This window comes from Equus przewalskii, chromosome 7 (assembly GCF_037783145.1).
Source record: "Equus przewalskii isolate Varuska chromosome 7, EquPr2, whole genome shotgun sequence".
In the NCBI taxonomy this organism is placed as follows: domain Eukaryota; kingdom Metazoa; phylum Chordata; class Mammalia; order Perissodactyla; family Equidae; genus Equus; species Equus przewalskii.
Window position 1 is genome coordinate 57,884,987 of NC_091837.1, and position 18,392 is coordinate 57,903,378.

At 40.9% G+C, this 18,392-nt stretch overlaps 1 protein-coding gene across 3 annotated transcripts; it reads left to right on the top strand.

The window, feature by feature from the left end:
• The first annotated feature begins 9,553 nt into the window (after positions 1–9,553).
• On the top strand, positions 9,554–18,026 carry C7H18orf21 (chromosome 7 C18orf21 homolog). 3 transcript variants are annotated; one of them, XM_008529383.2, is made up of 5 exons: positions 9,554–10,035; positions 10,119–10,141; positions 12,413–12,612; positions 14,938–15,137; positions 17,083–18,026. In XM_008529383.2, exons 1-5 carry the CDS (start codon positions 9,959–9,961, stop codon positions 17,234–17,236), a joined length of 654 nt encoding a protein of 217 aa, XP_008527605.1. In that variant the 5' UTR covers positions 9,554–9,958; the 3' UTR covers positions 17,237–18,026. The 3 variants fall into 3 exon arrangements, with proteins under 3 accessions (XP_008527605.1, XP_008527606.1, XP_008527607.1); XM_008529384.2 differs by having other exon boundaries at positions 9,820–10,035; positions 12,457–12,612; XM_008529385.2 differs by lacking the exon at positions 14,938–15,137 and having other exon boundaries at positions 9,821–10,035.
• Positions 18,027–18,392: the final 366 nt, after the last annotated feature.

Below are 18,392 nucleotides of genomic sequence, written 5' to 3' on the forward strand. Positions count from 1 at the left end.
GCCGGTGACTGCGAGGAACTGCCGGCGGCGAAACAAACCTCCGGGTAAGGTTTCCTTTCCTCCCGGCAGCTGAGGTTGGCAAGGTCGTTCCCACTGCTCACCACCCCCATAAAAAGTTTTGAAACTTAACTTTTTATTCATTTTATTTTATTTTAAGTGCCATATGAAGAGAAGGCAACTCATTTTTAGCCTTCAGGTCAATAAGAATGAGAAAAATTAAGACATTGCACGCCACCATTTTTTTGGTTTATTTTTTTAAAATTTATTATGGAGGGGGCTGGCCCCGTGGCCGAGCGGTTAAGTTCGCGCGCTCCGCTGCAAGCGGCCCAGTGTTCCGTTGGTTCGGGTCCTGGGCGCGGTCATGGCACTGCTCATCGAGCCACGCTGGGGCGGCGTCCCACATGCCGCAACTAGAAGGACCCACAATGAAGAAAATACAACTATGTACCGGGGGTGCTTTGGAGAGAAAAAGGAAAAAAACAAAAATTTATTATGGAAAATTGCAAACATAAAAGTAGGCAGAAGAGTCTAATGAGGCTCCAGTTTTTGGTAATCTTCCCGCAGATAACAGTTGTAAAATCTGAGCAAAACATTTAAAAATTTTTGAAGGCCTTGGAGATTGACCAAAAGAAGGCAGACACCGGAGAAGAGACCAACTTTGAAAGATGACTGGAAATTATTGAGGTTTGTGAGTTTGTGGCTTTTTACCCAAAGGCAACCTCCAATCCGTGAGCAACTCCACCTGCAGAGAGACAAAGCCCAACTGGCTTGAAGGGGACACAAAACAGAGTTCGAGGTCAACAGAAGAACTGGAAAGTTAGGGGGATAATCCACAGAGGCATCCCTGGAGAGGGTGAGCCCCCAAATATGTGCTGTAGTAGTTTCTACTGCTCCCATCACAGTTTAGTGGCTTAAAACACACAGATTTATTATGTCACAGTTCTGGAGGCCGGAAGTCCTGTGCAGGTCTCCCTGGACAAAAGCCACTCTGTTCTTTTCTAGAGGCTGTAGGGGAGAATGCACTTCCCACTCCTTCAGATATTGACAGAATTCAGTTCCTTGTAGCTGTGCACTGTTTCCTGCTTCCTTGCTGGTTCTCAGCTGATGGTCATTCCCAGCTCCTCCCGGCCACTGCCGCATTCCTTGACTTGAAGCTTCCTTCTTCCATCTTCAAAGCCCGCAGCTGCAGGTTGAATTCCTTTCACACTCTGTCCTTCTCCGTCTCATCTCTCTGACCCAGCCTGAAAAGGTTTTCTGCTTTTAAGGGACCATGCGATTAGATTGGGCACATCCCGATTATGCAGAATAATCTCCCCATTTTAAGGTCAGTAACCTTAATCCTGTCCTCAGAATCCCTCTTGCATGTAAAGTAACATATTCACAGCTCCAAGGAATAAGGACATGGATGTCTTCAGGGAGCCATTATACTGCTCACCAGAGTCTGCCCTCTGGCCCCTCAAAGATGTCACATCCTACTATCAATAATAACATTAAATATAAATATACTAGGCATGCTAACTAAATGACAGAGATTGTCAGACTGGATTATAAACAAAACAAGAGCCAATTGCATACTACCAACAACAACAACAAAAACGGGCTTTAACTACAAAGACATAAATAGGTTGAAAGTAAAAGGATGGAAAGAGATACACTATGAAAACAAAAAGAATAAGAAACTGAAGTGGCCAACAAGTACACAAAAAGATGCCCAACATCACTAATCATAAGAGAAATGCAAATCGAAACCACAATGAGATATTATCTCACATCCATTAAGATGGCCACTATTTAAAAAAAAACAAAACAGATAATAACAAGTGTCACTGAAGACGTAGAGACACTGGAACCCTTACACACTGTTGATGAGACCATAAAATGGTACAATCACTATAGAAAACAGTATGGAGCTGCCTCAAAAAATTAAAAATAGAATTACCATATGATGCAGCAATCCCACTTCTAAGTACATATCCAAAAGAATGCCAAGCAGGATCTCAAAGAGATATTTGCATACCCGTGTCCACTGCAGCATTATTCAAAGTAGCCAAGATGTGGAAGCAACCCAAATGTCCATTGAATGGATAAATAAAATCTGGTATGTACATACAATGGAAGATTGGGCATCCTTTAAAAAGAAGGAAATGCTGTCATATGCTACCACATGGATGAAGCTCAAGGACATTATGCCAAGTGAAATAAGCCAGTCACAGAAGGAGAAATACTATATGATTCCACTTATATGAAGAATGTTAAGTAGTCAAAATCATAGAAACAGAAAGTAGAAAAGTGGTTTCCAAGGGCTGGGGGGAGGGAAAACTAGGTTTAGTGGGCAGAGAGTTTCAATTTTACAAGATGAAACAGTTCTAGAGATCTGTAGCACAACAGTGTGAGTATACTTAACCCTCCTGAGCTGTACATTTAAAAATGGTTAAGATGGTAAACTTAATATTATGTGTTTTTTACCACAATAAAACAAAAGAAATCTGAAGTGGCTATATTAATATTTCACAAAATAGACTTTAAGACAGAATATTATTAGAGATAAAGAGGGACATTTCATAATGATAAAAGGGTCAACAAATCAGGAAATTATGATTATAATATTATATAACATATATTAATAAATTATAAATAATTTGTATATAATTATAAATAAATTTATATATAATATATAAATATAATATAATAATTATAAGTGTTTATGCACCTAGTATCAGAGCTTCAAAATACCTTAAGAAAAATTAACAGAACTAAAGTTAGAAATAAGCAAACCCATATCTTGGTAAAAAATTTTAAGACTTTGCTCACGATAATCAATAGAACAACTTAGACATAAAAAATCAATAAATATATAGATATATAAAAAACACTATAGTCCAGGGGTTGGTGAACTGTGGTCTATGAGCTAAATCCCACAAATAAAGTTTTATTGGAAAATAGCCACACTCATTCTATGTATTGTCTATGGCTATCTGTGGCTGCTTTCACAGAACTGAGTAGACGCATCAGAGACCATTTGGCTTGCAAAGCTTAAAATAATTATTATAGGCCCTTCATGGGGAAAGTTTGCTAATTTTCTACTCATCTCAACAGTGTTTGCGATTGCTTGTTGGAGCATTTATATAATAGCTGCTTTAAAGTCTTTGTCAGATAATTCCAACATCTGCACCAATCTTGTTGGTGTTTGTTGATTGTTTTTCCCGTGTGAGTTGAGATTCCCTTGGTTTTTCATATGCCAAGTAATTTTGGATTGTCTCTTGGAAATTTTTAATACTACGTAATGAAACTCTAGGTCTTGTTTAAATCCTTTGGAGAATGTACATATTTTTGTTTTAGGCAATAGACTCGCTAGGTTCAGACTAAAAGTTCACCTGCCTTCCGTGAGTTACGGTTCAAACGTTAGTTCAGTTTTCAAAGCCCTTGCAGTGCCATTTGGATAGATCCTGAATATGTACCACTTGGTGGTCATCTGGGACCTGATCGATGACCACTGACCAGATCAGTCCATTAGTTCAGTTCTCAAAAAAAATTGGTATACTGATCAGATCCGTGAGCCCACAGCTCTGTGGTGAGCCCAGAAGTTCATATATGACTTTATGGGATTTTCCCATAATGTTAAGAAAGAGTTCCTTTCTCTCCACAATTTCCCCAGTACATTCTAGTTCCCCAAATTCCACTTTTTGGTTCTATGGCCAGAAAGCTGGGGCCAGAAAGCTACTCCACTGTTGTGTACTTCTGTGACTGCTCCCATCTTTGGCCAAGTGGTGGAAAACAGAAAGAGAGGGAACAAAAGCAATAGAGATCAGTCAATTGGAGAGGAATGTTTCCTTTTCTCAGAGTTTTGGCTCCTGCTGGCTTAGCAGCTCCCACCATGGGATGGTTTGGGAGCTGGGGCTCAAGAAAATGAAGAGAAGAAAAAAAATGTGTGGAGAATTCCACAGTCTCTCTCTGGTGTCAGGTATCTCCTGCTACTCAGCCAGATAAAGGGCTTCCCCTGGAACTCTACATGCATCCTAGTGCCCACTTCTGAGCTTCAGGCTGCACTGCATTCAGGCTAGCAGATATCAAAGGAAGAAAGATGATAAACTCACCTCTAGGTTCATTGATACGTCGTCTTCTTCTTCATCCAACCTGCTACTATTTACTTTTTATTCTTTCTATGGGTGCTCTACGCATCCTGCCCAGGTTTCATAGTTGCATTCAGTGAGAGAGACAGGATCGAGTGTGTGTCCTCCACCCTCACCCAGAACAAGAACCCCAATGCCAACGATTAAAGAGGGGACATCACTACAGATCTTACAGACATGAAAACGTTAATAAGAGGATATTATACACAAGTTTATGCCAATAAGTTTGACAATTTAGATTTAATAGATAAGTTGCTTAAAAATACAACTTACCAAAACTAACACAACAAGAAATGGAATATCTGAATAGCTTTATATTTATTAAAGAAATTGAATTTGTTATCAAAAACCCTCAGAGAAAACCCCAGCCCAAGACAGTTTCACTAGTGAATTCTATCAAACATTTAAGGAAGAAATAATACCAATCTCACAAAAACTTTCAGAACACAAAGGATAAACACACACTTTTCAACTTGTTTTATGAGACCAGCATAACACTGACACCAAAGACCTCACAAGACATAAATACAAAAATCATTCACACAATATACGTAAATCAAATCCAACAATATACAAATACATCATGAAAAGTGGGGTTTATCCCAGGAACAAAAAGTTGGTTTAACACTCAAAGATTAACCAATGCAACCCACCACACTTAGGAAATAAAGAAAAAAACATATGGATATCTCAAGTGATGCAAAAGAAGCATTTGACAAAATTCAACCCCATTTATGATTTAAAAAAATGTTTTTAACTCTCAGCAAACTAGGAACAAAAGAGAACTCGCTTAATTTGATTGCAGGTATCTATGAAAAACCTACAGCTAATTAATTCTTGATGAAACACTCAACACTTTTTCCCTAAGGTTGGAAAGAAGGCAAGGTTCTTTGCTCTTACTGCTTCTATTGTACTAGAAGTCTTGTCCAGATCAATAAGGCGGGGGGGAAAAGGGTGTATAGATTGAAAAGGAAAAATATACCTCTATTTGCAAATGGCATGATCATTTGTATAGAAAATCCTAAAGAATCAACAACAACAAAACTTCCAGATCTAATACATGAGTTTAACTAGGTCACTCAGGTAAATTAAGATGTGAGTCTAATTGAGTCAATATACAAAAATCAATAGAATGTTTATATACTAGCAGCAAATGTTGGGAAAGTGGAACTTAAAAAATAATCTCATTTACAATATCATCAAAAGCAGAAAATAGTTTGGAATAAATTTAATAAAATACACGTAAGCCCCATACACTGAAAACAACACAACATTGTGAAGATAAATTAAAGAAGATTTAAATAAATGGAGATATATACTACATTCATGGATTTAAAGACTCGAGTTTAAGATGTCGATTCTCCCCCAAACTATCCCTAGGTACAATTCATTGTCGACAGGTTTCTTTTGGAAACTGGCAGGACAATTCTAAAATGCATATGGAAATGCAAAGAATCTAGGATATCCAAAGCAATCTTGGAAAAGTAGAACAAAGCTGGAGAGCTTATACTACCTGACTTCAAAGTTTATTCCAAAATTACAGCAATTAAGACAGCATGGTATACACATAATAAAAAGTTTTTTAAAAATAAAAAGAATAAATATAACAAACTCACTGCCAACGATTGTCAACTCATGGCCAGTCTAGTTTTATTTTCAACTCCTTCAACTTCCTTTCTGTCCAGTACGATTTTGCAGCAAATCCTTATTAAGGCCCTGCTCTGTGGCAGGCCCTGGGGTCCACATACAGGGCAGCAAACACCAAGGCCAGCTGCCGTGGCTTCACATTCCGGAGGGGAACAGGTAAACAGTGGATGAATAATAATTTCGGAGAGTGAGGTTAGTAGGACAACAATAAAAACCAGTTCTGGCCCAGAGTGACTTGGTGGACGGGGGCGAGAGGCGGGTAAGGGTATGTGTTGGGGGGTGGCTCTTTACTGGGGTAGTCAAGGAAGGCCTCTCTGAGGGGGTAATATTTAAGCCAAGATTGGAATAATGAGGAAAAGCAGCCATGGGAAGGATCCTCATTCAAAGCAGGAAAAAGCAAAGGCCCTGGGGTAGGTCTGAGCAGGGCACATTGAGCAACAGAGACAAGGCCAGCATGGCAGGAGTGGTGTGAGGGTGGGCAAGTGAGACTAGGTGAGATGTGAAGTGGGGCAGTGGCCAGCCACACAGGGCCCTGGAGAACACAGCCAGGCATTTGTGTTCCAAATGCAGTGAGGATCCTGGAGAGGACTCTGAGTAGGGACACTCTACGTCCCCAAAAATGATTTACATTTTAAAAAGGCCACTTTATCTGCCCTGTGAAGAATGGACTAGGAAAGAGGAAGCAGGAAAAGAATATAGAAGGCTGTGGTAGGAGTGCAGGCAAAAAAAGAGGGTGACCAAGGCATGACAAGAAGTAGGCAGAGTCATGATTTCCTTCTGGTGGGGAGCCGGTAGGGTAGACCGGCTACAAGGGGTGGAAAGAGGAAGTGGCAATGGCATTTGGTGGGGCTGAGACAGAAGAAGACTGAGCGGCAGGGCAGGTTGGTGGGGGAAATCAAGAGTGCTGTTGGGCCCCACTGCATCTGAGGAGACAAGTTGCCATGCAAGTAGAGTTGCTGAGGAGGCATCTGGATATAGGAGCATGGTGCTCAGAGAGGGGAGAAGAGGAGCAGCTGATGGAAGGTGTGCTGGGAGGCAGCCGGAGTGCGTGTGCATACATGTATAGTGCATTTCTCCTTTTTCCTGCTTTATTGGTTAGTGAAACTTATAGAAAATCTAGAAACCGATGCAACTATGTTTTAAAAAAAAACCTTATATATGAGAAACTGAGATTTCACCTATGCTACAGAGTTGTGAAGATTACATGAATTAATACAAGTAAGATGCTTAGAAAAGTGCCTCGCATATTCGGTGTTCATTGCAAATATTTTTTCTTTTACTTCAATTCCAATGGAAAAAGAGCAGTTTACCTAGTAAGGAATCTTTGCATAACTTGCTATCCATCTGGAAAACATGTCAGTTAGATGCTCTACCTTATACATTTTATATTGATTAAAGATGTGCATGGAAGAAATCAAACTAGAAAAGAATGAGAAAAACATTTGGATGAATAGTTAGTTGCCTAGCTTCAGCATAAACAAGGCCTTTTTAAGCTACACAGAAAGTGCAGACGCAATAATGAAAAGCATTTGACCACATACAAAAAAGAAAATGCAAACCATCAAAAAACATGTGAAAAGAGGCTTTGTCTCACTAGTATTTAGGTGAACCATTGGCCTTTGTCTTTTTGCCCATCAAATTTGACCCAGCTTTCTCAGACTTTGATGCTGGGAGTGTGAATTGCTGCAACATTTTTTGGATGATCTGGCAAATAAAAAATGTGCATATCATTTTGCTCATTAATTTCTCTTTTAGGAATTCAGACAAAAGAAATTAAAAGCACCAGCATATACAAGATTTTTGCTGCCACATCCTTTGAACAAGCAAAGTGCTGAAAAAAATTTGAACGTTCATCACTAGGAAAATCGTTAAATAAATTATGGTTCGTTACACTTTGTACTACTGTCAGCTATTAAAAAGCATGTTTGAGAACTATTTCTATTGACCTGGGAAGATGTCTGTGGCCTGTTGCTAAGGAAAAGGGCAAGGTATGTAGTAAGGGACTAACATTCTATTTTTGGTTTTGGTTTTTTGTGTATGTTTTGTTTTTTTGTTGCGTGTGTGTGTGGTTGTTGTGATTGGGAGTGTTTATACGTTCATACATGTACTTATGTGTATAAGGACATAAAAGGAGAAGAAACGCAACTGCTAAGTTGATCACATCAGAAAAGTAGGATGGAAAGGTGGGAAAATCAGGCGCAATAACTTTTCTTTTGAAAAATTAAAATATGTTAATATAGATTAAATACATACTTTCTCTTTACAAACTTTTGTAGTGTTTGACTCCTTTCTGAAATTAAAAATGAAAGATAAATAAGGGTCTAGTATCCAGAACATACTAAAAAAAAACCTTCCTACAACTCAACAACAGAAGGCAAACAACCCAATTTAAAAGTGGGCAAAGGACTTGAACAGACATTTCTCCAAATTAGATATCCAAATTGCCAGCAAACATGAAAAGATGCTCAACGTAATTAGTCACTAGGGAAATGCAAATCAAAACCACAATGACATGCCAGTTCACACTTGCTAGGATGGTTAGAATTAAAAAAACAAAAAACGGAAAATAAATGTTGATAAGGATGCTGAGAAATTGGAACCCTCGTTAAACACAGAATTACTATATGACCCCAATTTCACTTGTAGTTGTATATCCAAAAGAACAGAGAACAGGTACTCAAATATACATTCCTGTTCGTAGCAGCACTGCTCACAAAAGCCAAAAGATGGAAACAACTCAAGTGTCCATCAGTGGATGAACAGATAAATAATAGATGGTATACACATACAAAGTAATATTATTCACCCATAAAAAGGAATGAAGTTGAAGCTGGGTACCTGAGGGGCACTGTAAATATTCAATAAGAACATGACTACCCTTCCACCTCGGTTCCAACACAGACACAGATGAAAAAAAGTTAATCTTGTTAATGTGCTGTTTTCTTGTTTAACCTGAAGGATGATTCAAGGGTAACAAGGATTTTATGAGTTTGTTTTGCAGAAGAAAAAGAATGCTTTCAAGAAGTTATGATCATCAGCTAACCAGCCCCTAGCTATCATGGATGCCCAAAAGTCTGGTTGTCAAAATGCTTATCTGGAGCAAAAGAAACACAGATTTCTGCTTTGTTCCCTCAAAACTCCTCCTCCCAAGCTCCTTAGCTCTATCAAACCCCCTGCTTTCTTTTCTTGTGGAGGCAGACTTGAGAGAACCTATCTTCCCATCTTCTGGTTTTAGCCAACTGGAGTAAACCTTTCTCCATCTCCAAGCACTGGTTTCTCAGTGATTGGCTTATTGCACACGGGGCACAGGAATTTGAGATTAAGAGGTTTGGTATCACAGTTCTGATGCATGCTACAAGGTGGATGAACCTCAAAAATACATTAAGTGGAAGAAGCCAGACACAGAAGGCCCCATGTATGATCCCATTTATATGAAATGTCCAGAATAGATAAATCCATAAAGACAGAAAGGAAACTAGCGATTACCAGGGGCTGGGTGGAACGGGAGAATGGGGAGCAACCGCTAAACGGGTATGGGGTTTCCTTTAGGGTGAGAGAAATGTTTTGGAATTAGGTTAACAGCAGTGTTTCACGTAACACTGTAAATGTACTAACCGCCACTTAATCATGTTAAAATTGTTATCTTTATGTTGTGTGAATTTCACTTCAATTTAAAACGGAAACAAACACAATAAAGACCAGCTCGCTCGTGCAGGCGCCGAGAGCAGGCGGACTGAAGTCTCTCCTCCCAAGCGCCCAGCGGCCTCGTGCGGAGCGCGCATCCGCCTGCCGCGCGGCCCGAGTCAATACCCGGCTCAAGAAGCCAGAGGGGACGTGGGCTCGGGACTGACAACAGGGGTGTCAGAGAGGAGGCTATCAGGAGAGAAAGACAGACACGCCGGTGGGACAGTCAGCTCCTGATAGTGCCACCCCTGCCGGGTCAAGCAGCCTCAGCCAGGATCCGGGCCGGGGCCGAGGCCAAGCCCGATCCGCGCCGGGACAAGGCGACGGGGCGGGGTTTGGAGGCGGAGCGGCCGCAAAGGATCCCGGAACCCGTCAGCCGCAGGCGCCGGTTTCCGGAGGGAGCTTGGAAACGCACGTCAAAGCCGGCAAGCTAGGAAGCCGGCTTCCGGAGTCAGCTTTTGTCGCCGCATCCTGGTGGCGTGGGGGCGGCGGTGGCCATGAGGCAGAAGCACTACCTTGAGGCCGCGGCGCGGCAACTCCGAGATAGCTGCCCGGGCCAGGCCCGCTATCTCCTGTAAGACAGGGCCAGGCGGGCACGCGGGCGGCGGGCGGCGAGGTGGTTTCCTGGTTCCTCACGGGTCCCTTTCTCTTTTGCAGCTGGGCCTACAGTTCGTCGCACGGTAGGGAGAACAGCCGCCCGCGCGTCCGGCGCGGGTCCGCCGCGTCGCCCCGCTTCCGCACGGCTCTCACACTGGTCCAAAAGAGAAACCCGATCCACCCACTGCCCTGCTAGAACCCCCCGACGCTTCCCAGTTTCTGAAAAACCCAAATTCCTTGCTGTGCCTTACCTTGCCTAACCTACGAGCGGCATTTGACCCCCCCGATCAGTCTTCTCTAAATAGTTTACTTACTTGGTTTCCAGGTCATCACATAGGTCACTCCTACCTCTTTAGCCAGGGCCGCTCGACCTGCGTTGCTGATTCCTCCTAATTTCCCCGATTTCTGTATAAATGTTGGAGTGTCCCAGGACTCGGTCCTTGGACCTCTCTTCTAGCTACACCCACTTCCTTGGTGACAAGTTTTCATCCGATCTGTTGGCTTTTATATTCCGTATACTGGGGACTTCCAAGTTTATGTCCTCAGTCCAGACCTCTCCCCCGAATTCTACACTCAAATCCAGATAACGTTCCTGACAACTTCTTTTGAATGTCCGTTAGGGCAAAATCCGTGCTTCACCCCCACAACACGGTCCTCCTCCATTTTGTCCCATTTCAGGAAATGGTAACTCCATCCTCACAGTTATTCAGCCCCAAAACCTGAGGCCATTCTTGACCCTAACAGGCTTCCTCCCTAAGCCAATATGCCAGCAAATCCTGTGGCTTTAAAATATATCCAAAATCTAACTACTTCTCATCACATTCTTCTTACTACCCTGGTCCAAGCCATCAGTCTCTGCCCTGAGTTACTGCCAGCAGCTCCCAGTGCATTTCTACAGGCGGCTCAATCTAGCAGCCAAAGTGAGCCTAATAGGAACCTAAGCCACATCACGTCATCTCTGCTGCAAACTCACAAATGACTTCCCATCTCAGAGGACAAGTGAAAATCTTTTAAAAGGACTACAAGGCCCTGCATCGTAGGCCCACATGACCTCTCTGACCTGCTTTCCCTTTTGTTCTCTTAACTCCGACCACTGCTAGGCCTCCTTGCTGTTTCAGGGCCTTTGCAGCTGCTCGTCCTTAAGCCTGGAACTCTCACTTCACATATCTGCGTGGATTCCTCCCTTGCTTCTGTCTGGTCTCTGCAAATGTCACTCCACAAAGCCTTCCCTGGCTACCTTATTTAAGATGACAGCAGCTCCATCACCATTCCCTATTCCCCTTTCCTATTTTTTTCTTCCTAGCACTTAACATTTGGTGCTGTTACTTCCTAGCTCTCTCCATGGATTGTCCTTTGTTCCCTGCTGTATCTCCAGCACCCGAAACAGTGCCTGGCACTTAGCAGTCACTCAGTAAATATGAATGAACTTTCCGTTTGGCAGCTCTTTGTGGTGCTGTTGCATCCCTAGCACTTAGCACAGTGCTCACCAGTAAATATTCATTGAATAATGCACGGTGTGCCCACCTTCATTTTCAGCTGCGTTACCTTCACACCCTACCTTTCCCTGAATAGTTATACTTTCGTTTTCACTGTGCTTCAACCTGAAAGCTCTTTATCAGGAATGGCTGCCATCTCCAAATACAGATAGAATTTATAGTCATCTGTGATGACCTTTGTCAAGCCTTCTCTTTGAAGTGTTTCTGGCTGGTCCATGCAGTTTAATAATTTCCAGAACATTTTAATCCTATTCTGTTATAGTTCTTACCAGTCTGACCTTCATTTGCATAGAGCTCCCCTAGAATATGAGTTCTTTAAAGATAGCAACTCTCTCACTTCCACATTTGTGTCTTCATAGCCTAGCATGGTAGATAGTCCGTGAGTGCTTTCTTGATTGTATAAAGGGTCTGGGGCAAGTCTGTTGTCCTGTTACCTTGTATTGAGAGAGCTATCTGCAGACAAAGCCTAACCCACAAACCACAAGATTGTGCTGTTTACAAAAGAAACAAAATCACACTATAATTTATTTTGTGATAAACGTGTTTGTAAAATTGGTTAGACATACAGCCTTTTTAATCTAGTGGCGAGTAATGAGTAGCAGACTGAGGCCTCACAGAGTGGCTAAAAGGAGTGAATCCAGCAGCCAAAGTGAGCCTAATAAGAATTAGAATAACTAGAATTACAGTGTTTTGCAAAATAAATTGCCAGTTCATCTTTTTGTAAATTCTCATATTTTGAGTTTCCTTGAGAATGTAATCTCATATTAAATTATATACTTTTTCACATTTATAATAGTGGTAGTTTGAGTTAAAATATTCTGATTTGCTGAATCATGAGTTTCATTTGTATAATTTTAGATGATAAAAGTGCTTTTGAAGGAACATGTCCATACTGTTTCCAGTTGCTGGTTCTGGATAACTTTCGAGTGCGCCTCAAACCCAAGCCCAAAATGACACCCAGAATACAGAAACTTCTTAATCGAGAAGCAAGAAATTATACACTCAGTTTTAAAGAAGCAAAAATTGTGAAAAAGTACAAAGACTCCAAAAGTGTATTGGTAAGATTTCAATTCTAGTTTGTATAAATAAATTAGAATTTTCTTTCACTTAAAATGAGATTAAGAATTAGCCTGAATATAACTCAGAGATTTGTAGTAGTATATTTAGATTGTCCAAGTATATAGATAAATTTTTTCTAGTGATTACTGTTACATCAAAAGTACAGCTTAGGGGCCAGCTCAGTGGCACAGCGGTTAAGTGTGCACGTTCCACTTTGGTGGCCTGGGGTTCATCTGTTCAGATCCCGGGTGCGGACATGGCCCTCCTTGTCAAACCATGCTGTGGTAGGTGTCCCACATATAAAGTAGAGGAAGAGGGGCACAGATGTTAGCTCAGGGCCAGTCTTCCTCAGCAAAAAGAGGAGGATTGGTGGCAGACGTTAGCTCAGGGCTAATCTTCCTCAAAAAAAAAGTACAGCTTATTTTTTATTTTTCTTTTCTTTTTTTTCTTTGTCTCCCAATTCCCCCCAGTACATAGTTGTATATTTTAGTTGTGGGTCCTTCTAGTTGTGGCATGTGGGATGCTGCCTCAACATGGCTTGATAAGCAGTGCCATGTCAACACCCAGGATCTGAACCGGCGAAACCCTGGGCCGCCAAAGCAGAGTGTGCGAACTTAACCACTTGGCCACGGAGCCGGCTCCTTATTTTTTATTTTTCACAATTACCTAAAACCAAACATCATGAGCTCTCAGTTGTTCCCAGATCTCATTGTTGAGCACAGTTATTTTCACAAATTTCAGGATTTCCTGAGCTGACCAATGTGACTGCACCTGAACTGCAGTTACCACTAAATTATTTTTTCAGTTAATGGTCCTCTTCTTCAAAGAGCAGTACCTTATGTACTAAGTACCAGTGTCACTTCTTCAGTCATCCCCATCCCCCCCTTTTCAGAATATGTATTTAAGTTTATGCCCAACAAAAGCAAGTGCATCTTATGTTCATTCATTAAACATTTACTGAGGGTCTACTTTATGCCACACAACATTAATACAGGTGATATAAAATGGAATAAAACAACCACAATCAAATTACTTGTGGCTGGGGCTGGCCCAGTGGCGCAGCAGTTCAGTGCGCACATTCCACTTTGGTGGCCCAGGGTTTGTTGGTTTGGATCCTGGGTGCAGACATGGCACTGCTTGGCAAGCCATGCTGTGGTAGGCGTCTCACGTATAAAGTAGAGGAAGATGGGCATGGATGTTAGCTCAGGGCCAGTCTTCCTCAGCAAAAAGAGGAGGATTGGCAGCAGTTAGCTCAGGGCTGATCTTCCTCAAAAAACCCAAAACAACAAAAAAACAAATTACTTATGACTAACTATATGGAGACCAGTATCAGATACATTTTGTCTGCATGTTCTATGTTAACATTTGTCAACTATTCAAGTGCCTCCTTACTACCAGGCACCATGCTGGGCACTGGACATTAAGACAGCTTATGTCTGGCCCAAGACTACAATCAATATTAACTTGAATTGAAACTGCCATATTTAGATAGGTAAATATTTACCAGTATTGGACAGTAAGTGTATTTTGCTTTGTCATAAAATTGACTGTTTAATCTATATCCGGCCTCTTCAAAAAGTATGAAGCAACTTACATAGAGCTTTGATATATGCAGATCTTTCATGTGAACTTTCATCTGCTCATGACCATCACAGTACTTCTCAGCTAAGCTAGTTTTTATTAACTTTGTTGAGGCCTGGACTGAATCCTGTGCTTTGTGTCAGATAGGTAGAGGAAAGGCGTTTAACTATAAAATGGACCATTTCTTGAAAAAAAAAGTCAACCTGTGGAGCTAATGAAGTGAAGAGGTGGAAGAATATGAGAGTTCATTTGATTGGTATTGTAAATTACGTTGGATCTATAGTTCTAGAATCACTAAAGGTTTGAAGGAGTCACTTAAATTTTCAGTGATAGTTTGCCATGTTTTATTGGGAAAAGGCTTGGAGTTCATCTGCAAAAAATGTTAAAGGTCTACTGCTATTAGAAAGACATCCTTCCAGATGTTAAAGGACGTCATTCCCAGTTTCCTTCATTGCCCCCAAACATGGTTGTACGCTGAGAAAGTAGAGATTTTGTTACCTTATAAAAGTATTTTAAATTAAATACACGTGTTTAGCCATTAACTTTTTATTGAAGATTTTCTCATTTTAAATTTGTGTCTTGTCTCATTGCTGCTGCTATATTACAAGCTCGCCGAGGGCGGTCTCAGTTACTCACTCTGTAGTACCTGGTGTAGTCCCCTTACGTATAAAAATTTAATGAACATATAGTTTATTGGATTAAATTGTAAGAGAAATCAGGCCCAATATTTCTTTTTATGGTAGTTGATTACTTGTAAAACATGCAACAGAACCGTTAAACATCACGGTAAAAGCAGAAGCGTTCTATCAGCTTTGAAGAGCAATTCTACCACTCCTACAAGTAAACTCAGCCTGAAGACACCAGAGAGAAAGACTCTGAGTTCTACAAACCTGATTCGTGATATGTCTGGTTCCAAAGACAAGAGCCCAGCTTTGATTTTCAGGTATCTTAATTCATTAAACTATTTGAATTGCCACTGTCAACTCTTGAGTATTTCTTCCAATTTCCTCTGTGTAACATACATTCCCTAAATTTGCCATGCAATTCAGGCTTTGGCCCGCATTTTCCTCCATACCCTTTTCTCCTCTAATGTCATATACTCCCCTATCTTCCATTGTTATCTCTGCATATGAGTTCTAGGTATATTCCTCTACTTCCAACCTCTCCCTGGACCTGTTCCCAGCTGCCTTAAATATATCCACTTGACCCCCATACATGACCCCACAGCTAACTACTCAAACCTGCCCATCCTCCCAAGTTCCTTATTCTGTGAATGAACAGGTCCTTTCTAGACATTCTGACCTGAAATGGTGAGTATAATTGACAACTCCTGCTCCCTTGTTCTTGTCCAGTTGGTCACCAGTTTCTAGCCTACTTCCATGGTGCTTGCATCTGTTCCCAGCTTTTTCTCCCTCCTGCTGCCAGCCGTTGAGGCCTTTATTCACCTTTTGTCCAGCCTACTACAGTAATTTCCTGAGTCTTCCTGCTGCTTGTTTCAGACCTTTCTAGTCTGATATTCTCCTAAAGCACAGCTCTGATTAGAAGCCTTTAGTGCCTCACTCTGTAGCATATGGGTCAAATGCTGCAGCATGGCTTTCTAGCCCTCACTGTCCGGCCCCAGTCTGTCTTGCTTTGCCTTAATTCATCCTGTGTGTCAGCAAAACCGAGCCACTCAGTTCACTTTCCTCCTCTCAACCTCTGTTCTTGCTATTTCCGCTATCAGAAATTCCTGCGGAAATCTAACTGAATGGGGATTTGTCAAATGATACTAAGTTAACTGTATGACTGGGCACATGTTTTATTTTTAGTAATCCCCCTCAATACTTTATTCATTATGATAGTCCATAGATTTAATTCCATAGAAACTATAAGGAATTTTTCAACATTGTGTTACAAAAGAGAAACTGAGTCTGGTAGTTTCTTGAACGTAGATAACAAAATTCAGCAAGGACTGGATTATTTTTTCTTACTGAATTGAGTTTTATATTGGGTTTGACGTTTATAGAATTGGGTAAGAATTAAAATTTCAGTTCCAGTTTTCTCTGTATCCTTGATTCAATTATTTTGATGTTTGGTATGCTAGGAATTCATCATAGAAGTTTCCACTCTATTGGATAAATGTAGATAAAAGAAAATTCGGCATATTTCAAATAATTCACTTGCATTTAGACCAGACTGCTTTTTAGATATATGCAGGAATGAGATATTTCACATTTATACAGATGGGGAGTCAGAAGAGGAATCAGACTGACAAACTCCAAATAAGGATTTGGGGGGGTGGAACACAATTGGAGAGAATGAAATAGAATGAGGCATAAATACACACGTACCAGATGGGAATCATGTATTCAGTGGATATTTTTACTGGGCCTCCTCTGTGCCTGGTGCTGTTAAAAAGCACTGGAATATAGAATTAGTAGTATAAAGTGTCTCCCCTCTAGCGCTTATATTCTAGGGAGGCAGATACAGTGGACTGGTATCTACACGTGTAGGTTGCGATCCTTCACTTTTGAGAAAGGAAGTGATCTTGAGCTGTGAGGAAGAACGTGTTTTTAAGTCCTTGCTTAGAATTGTCAGGAATCTTGATGTCAGACTTAAAGGGAACTCAGACCTGAAGATGCTTTACCTTTAGCCTTCTCTTTCAAGTGTGATAGAAGCCTCCAGAACCACCCAGTATACCTCCTAAATGTTGCCTATAGCCTATTTAGTGTGGAGATTTTTAACAAAATGGGAATGACTGTGCTGGATACAGCCACTGCTCGTGTGTGGCCATAGTACAGAAGAGTAGAAAATGACGCCAGTAGTAGTTACCTAGGCTAAGCGGGAAGGACACTTTTTAAACCGTCAGTCGTCAGTGTACCTGAGTGTGGTTTTATGTTTCTTTTCAGAACACCTACATCTGGACAGTCAACACCTACTTGCTCCGCGAAGAATGTGAGCAAAACAAAGAAACACTTCTCTCAACTGAAAATGTTGCTTAGTCAGAGTGAATCCCAGAAGAATCCAAAGGTGGACTTCAGAAGTTTCTTATCTTCTCTGTAAAAGGTGGACTAAGGAAATAAGAAATGTTTAATGCAGTTTCTAAAACTAAAGTTACTCAGAAAAACAGCTTTTTAAAAACTTCTATTCTTTAAATACATGGAAACTGGGGTCCAGGAGCACACTGTTCTTGGCATCCTTCAGTGTTTGTGGGGAAGACACCGCAGAGTGAAGCACTGAGACCTGCGTGCCCACAGGGCAGCTACAAGGGTCAGAATATAGGAAAGGTCCTCGTAAGTAGTACAGATATATATGCATGTTGAGTGGTTATATTATTATTTTCTCCTCTCTTAATTAGCATTTTCCTTATGTCGTTTTATTTCATAAGAAACTGGAGACATTTCTGGGAAAGTCTCCTCAGTCCTTTCTAGGCGTCTATAGCCTTATTGCTAATTCAGAAAAAGGGTCAAGTGTGCGTGTCCTAGTTTTCCCACAATCGTCTGCATAACTGTCTATTAGTAAAATTGGAACATTATTCCTATTTTGCATGCAAAAGTAAATACATGGACCATTCTTGATTGTAGATGATTTAATCAGATACCAAAATTTTCATTTTTACAGCTTTCTAGTCTTCCTATAGTAATATTTCACTGTTAAGTGGCATTTAATTTTCTCTGGTGAAGACTTATTTCTAGGTCTAAAATTTACATCAGAACATAACACAGTAACAGTTTAGCTATCTTAACTCTTTTCTGGAACGTAGATATACTTTTTTTAAATGATAGGCTAGGATTTTATTCAACTTGTTTTTTAAAAACACTTTAAATAAATGATTAGATACTTTAAACTATAACCTGTTTCCAAGCGTCTCTGCTCCTTTAAAGTTTAGAACTTAGATTTTTTTTCATTAGGGCTTGGCAGACTGAAAGGCCAAGGTTATTAACAAGAGTTGGTCTTGTAGTTGTGTGAAGTGCAATTATACTAACGAGTGCCAGCCTCAGAGAGGGATGGCGAGGGTCATCATTCGGAACTTCTTCAGACAGTTAGCCATAGGCTGCGGGAACTGAGCCTTCCCTTTGTGTCCACAGCATCTAGCACAGTACTTTGGTCATGAAAAATACTCTCCCTTTCTGGCTAACTTCTCCCTGGAGCATCTTGAACTCTTCTTGCTCTTCTATTCGCTTACCCCTCTCCCTGATCACCCAGTCATAGAGAGCTC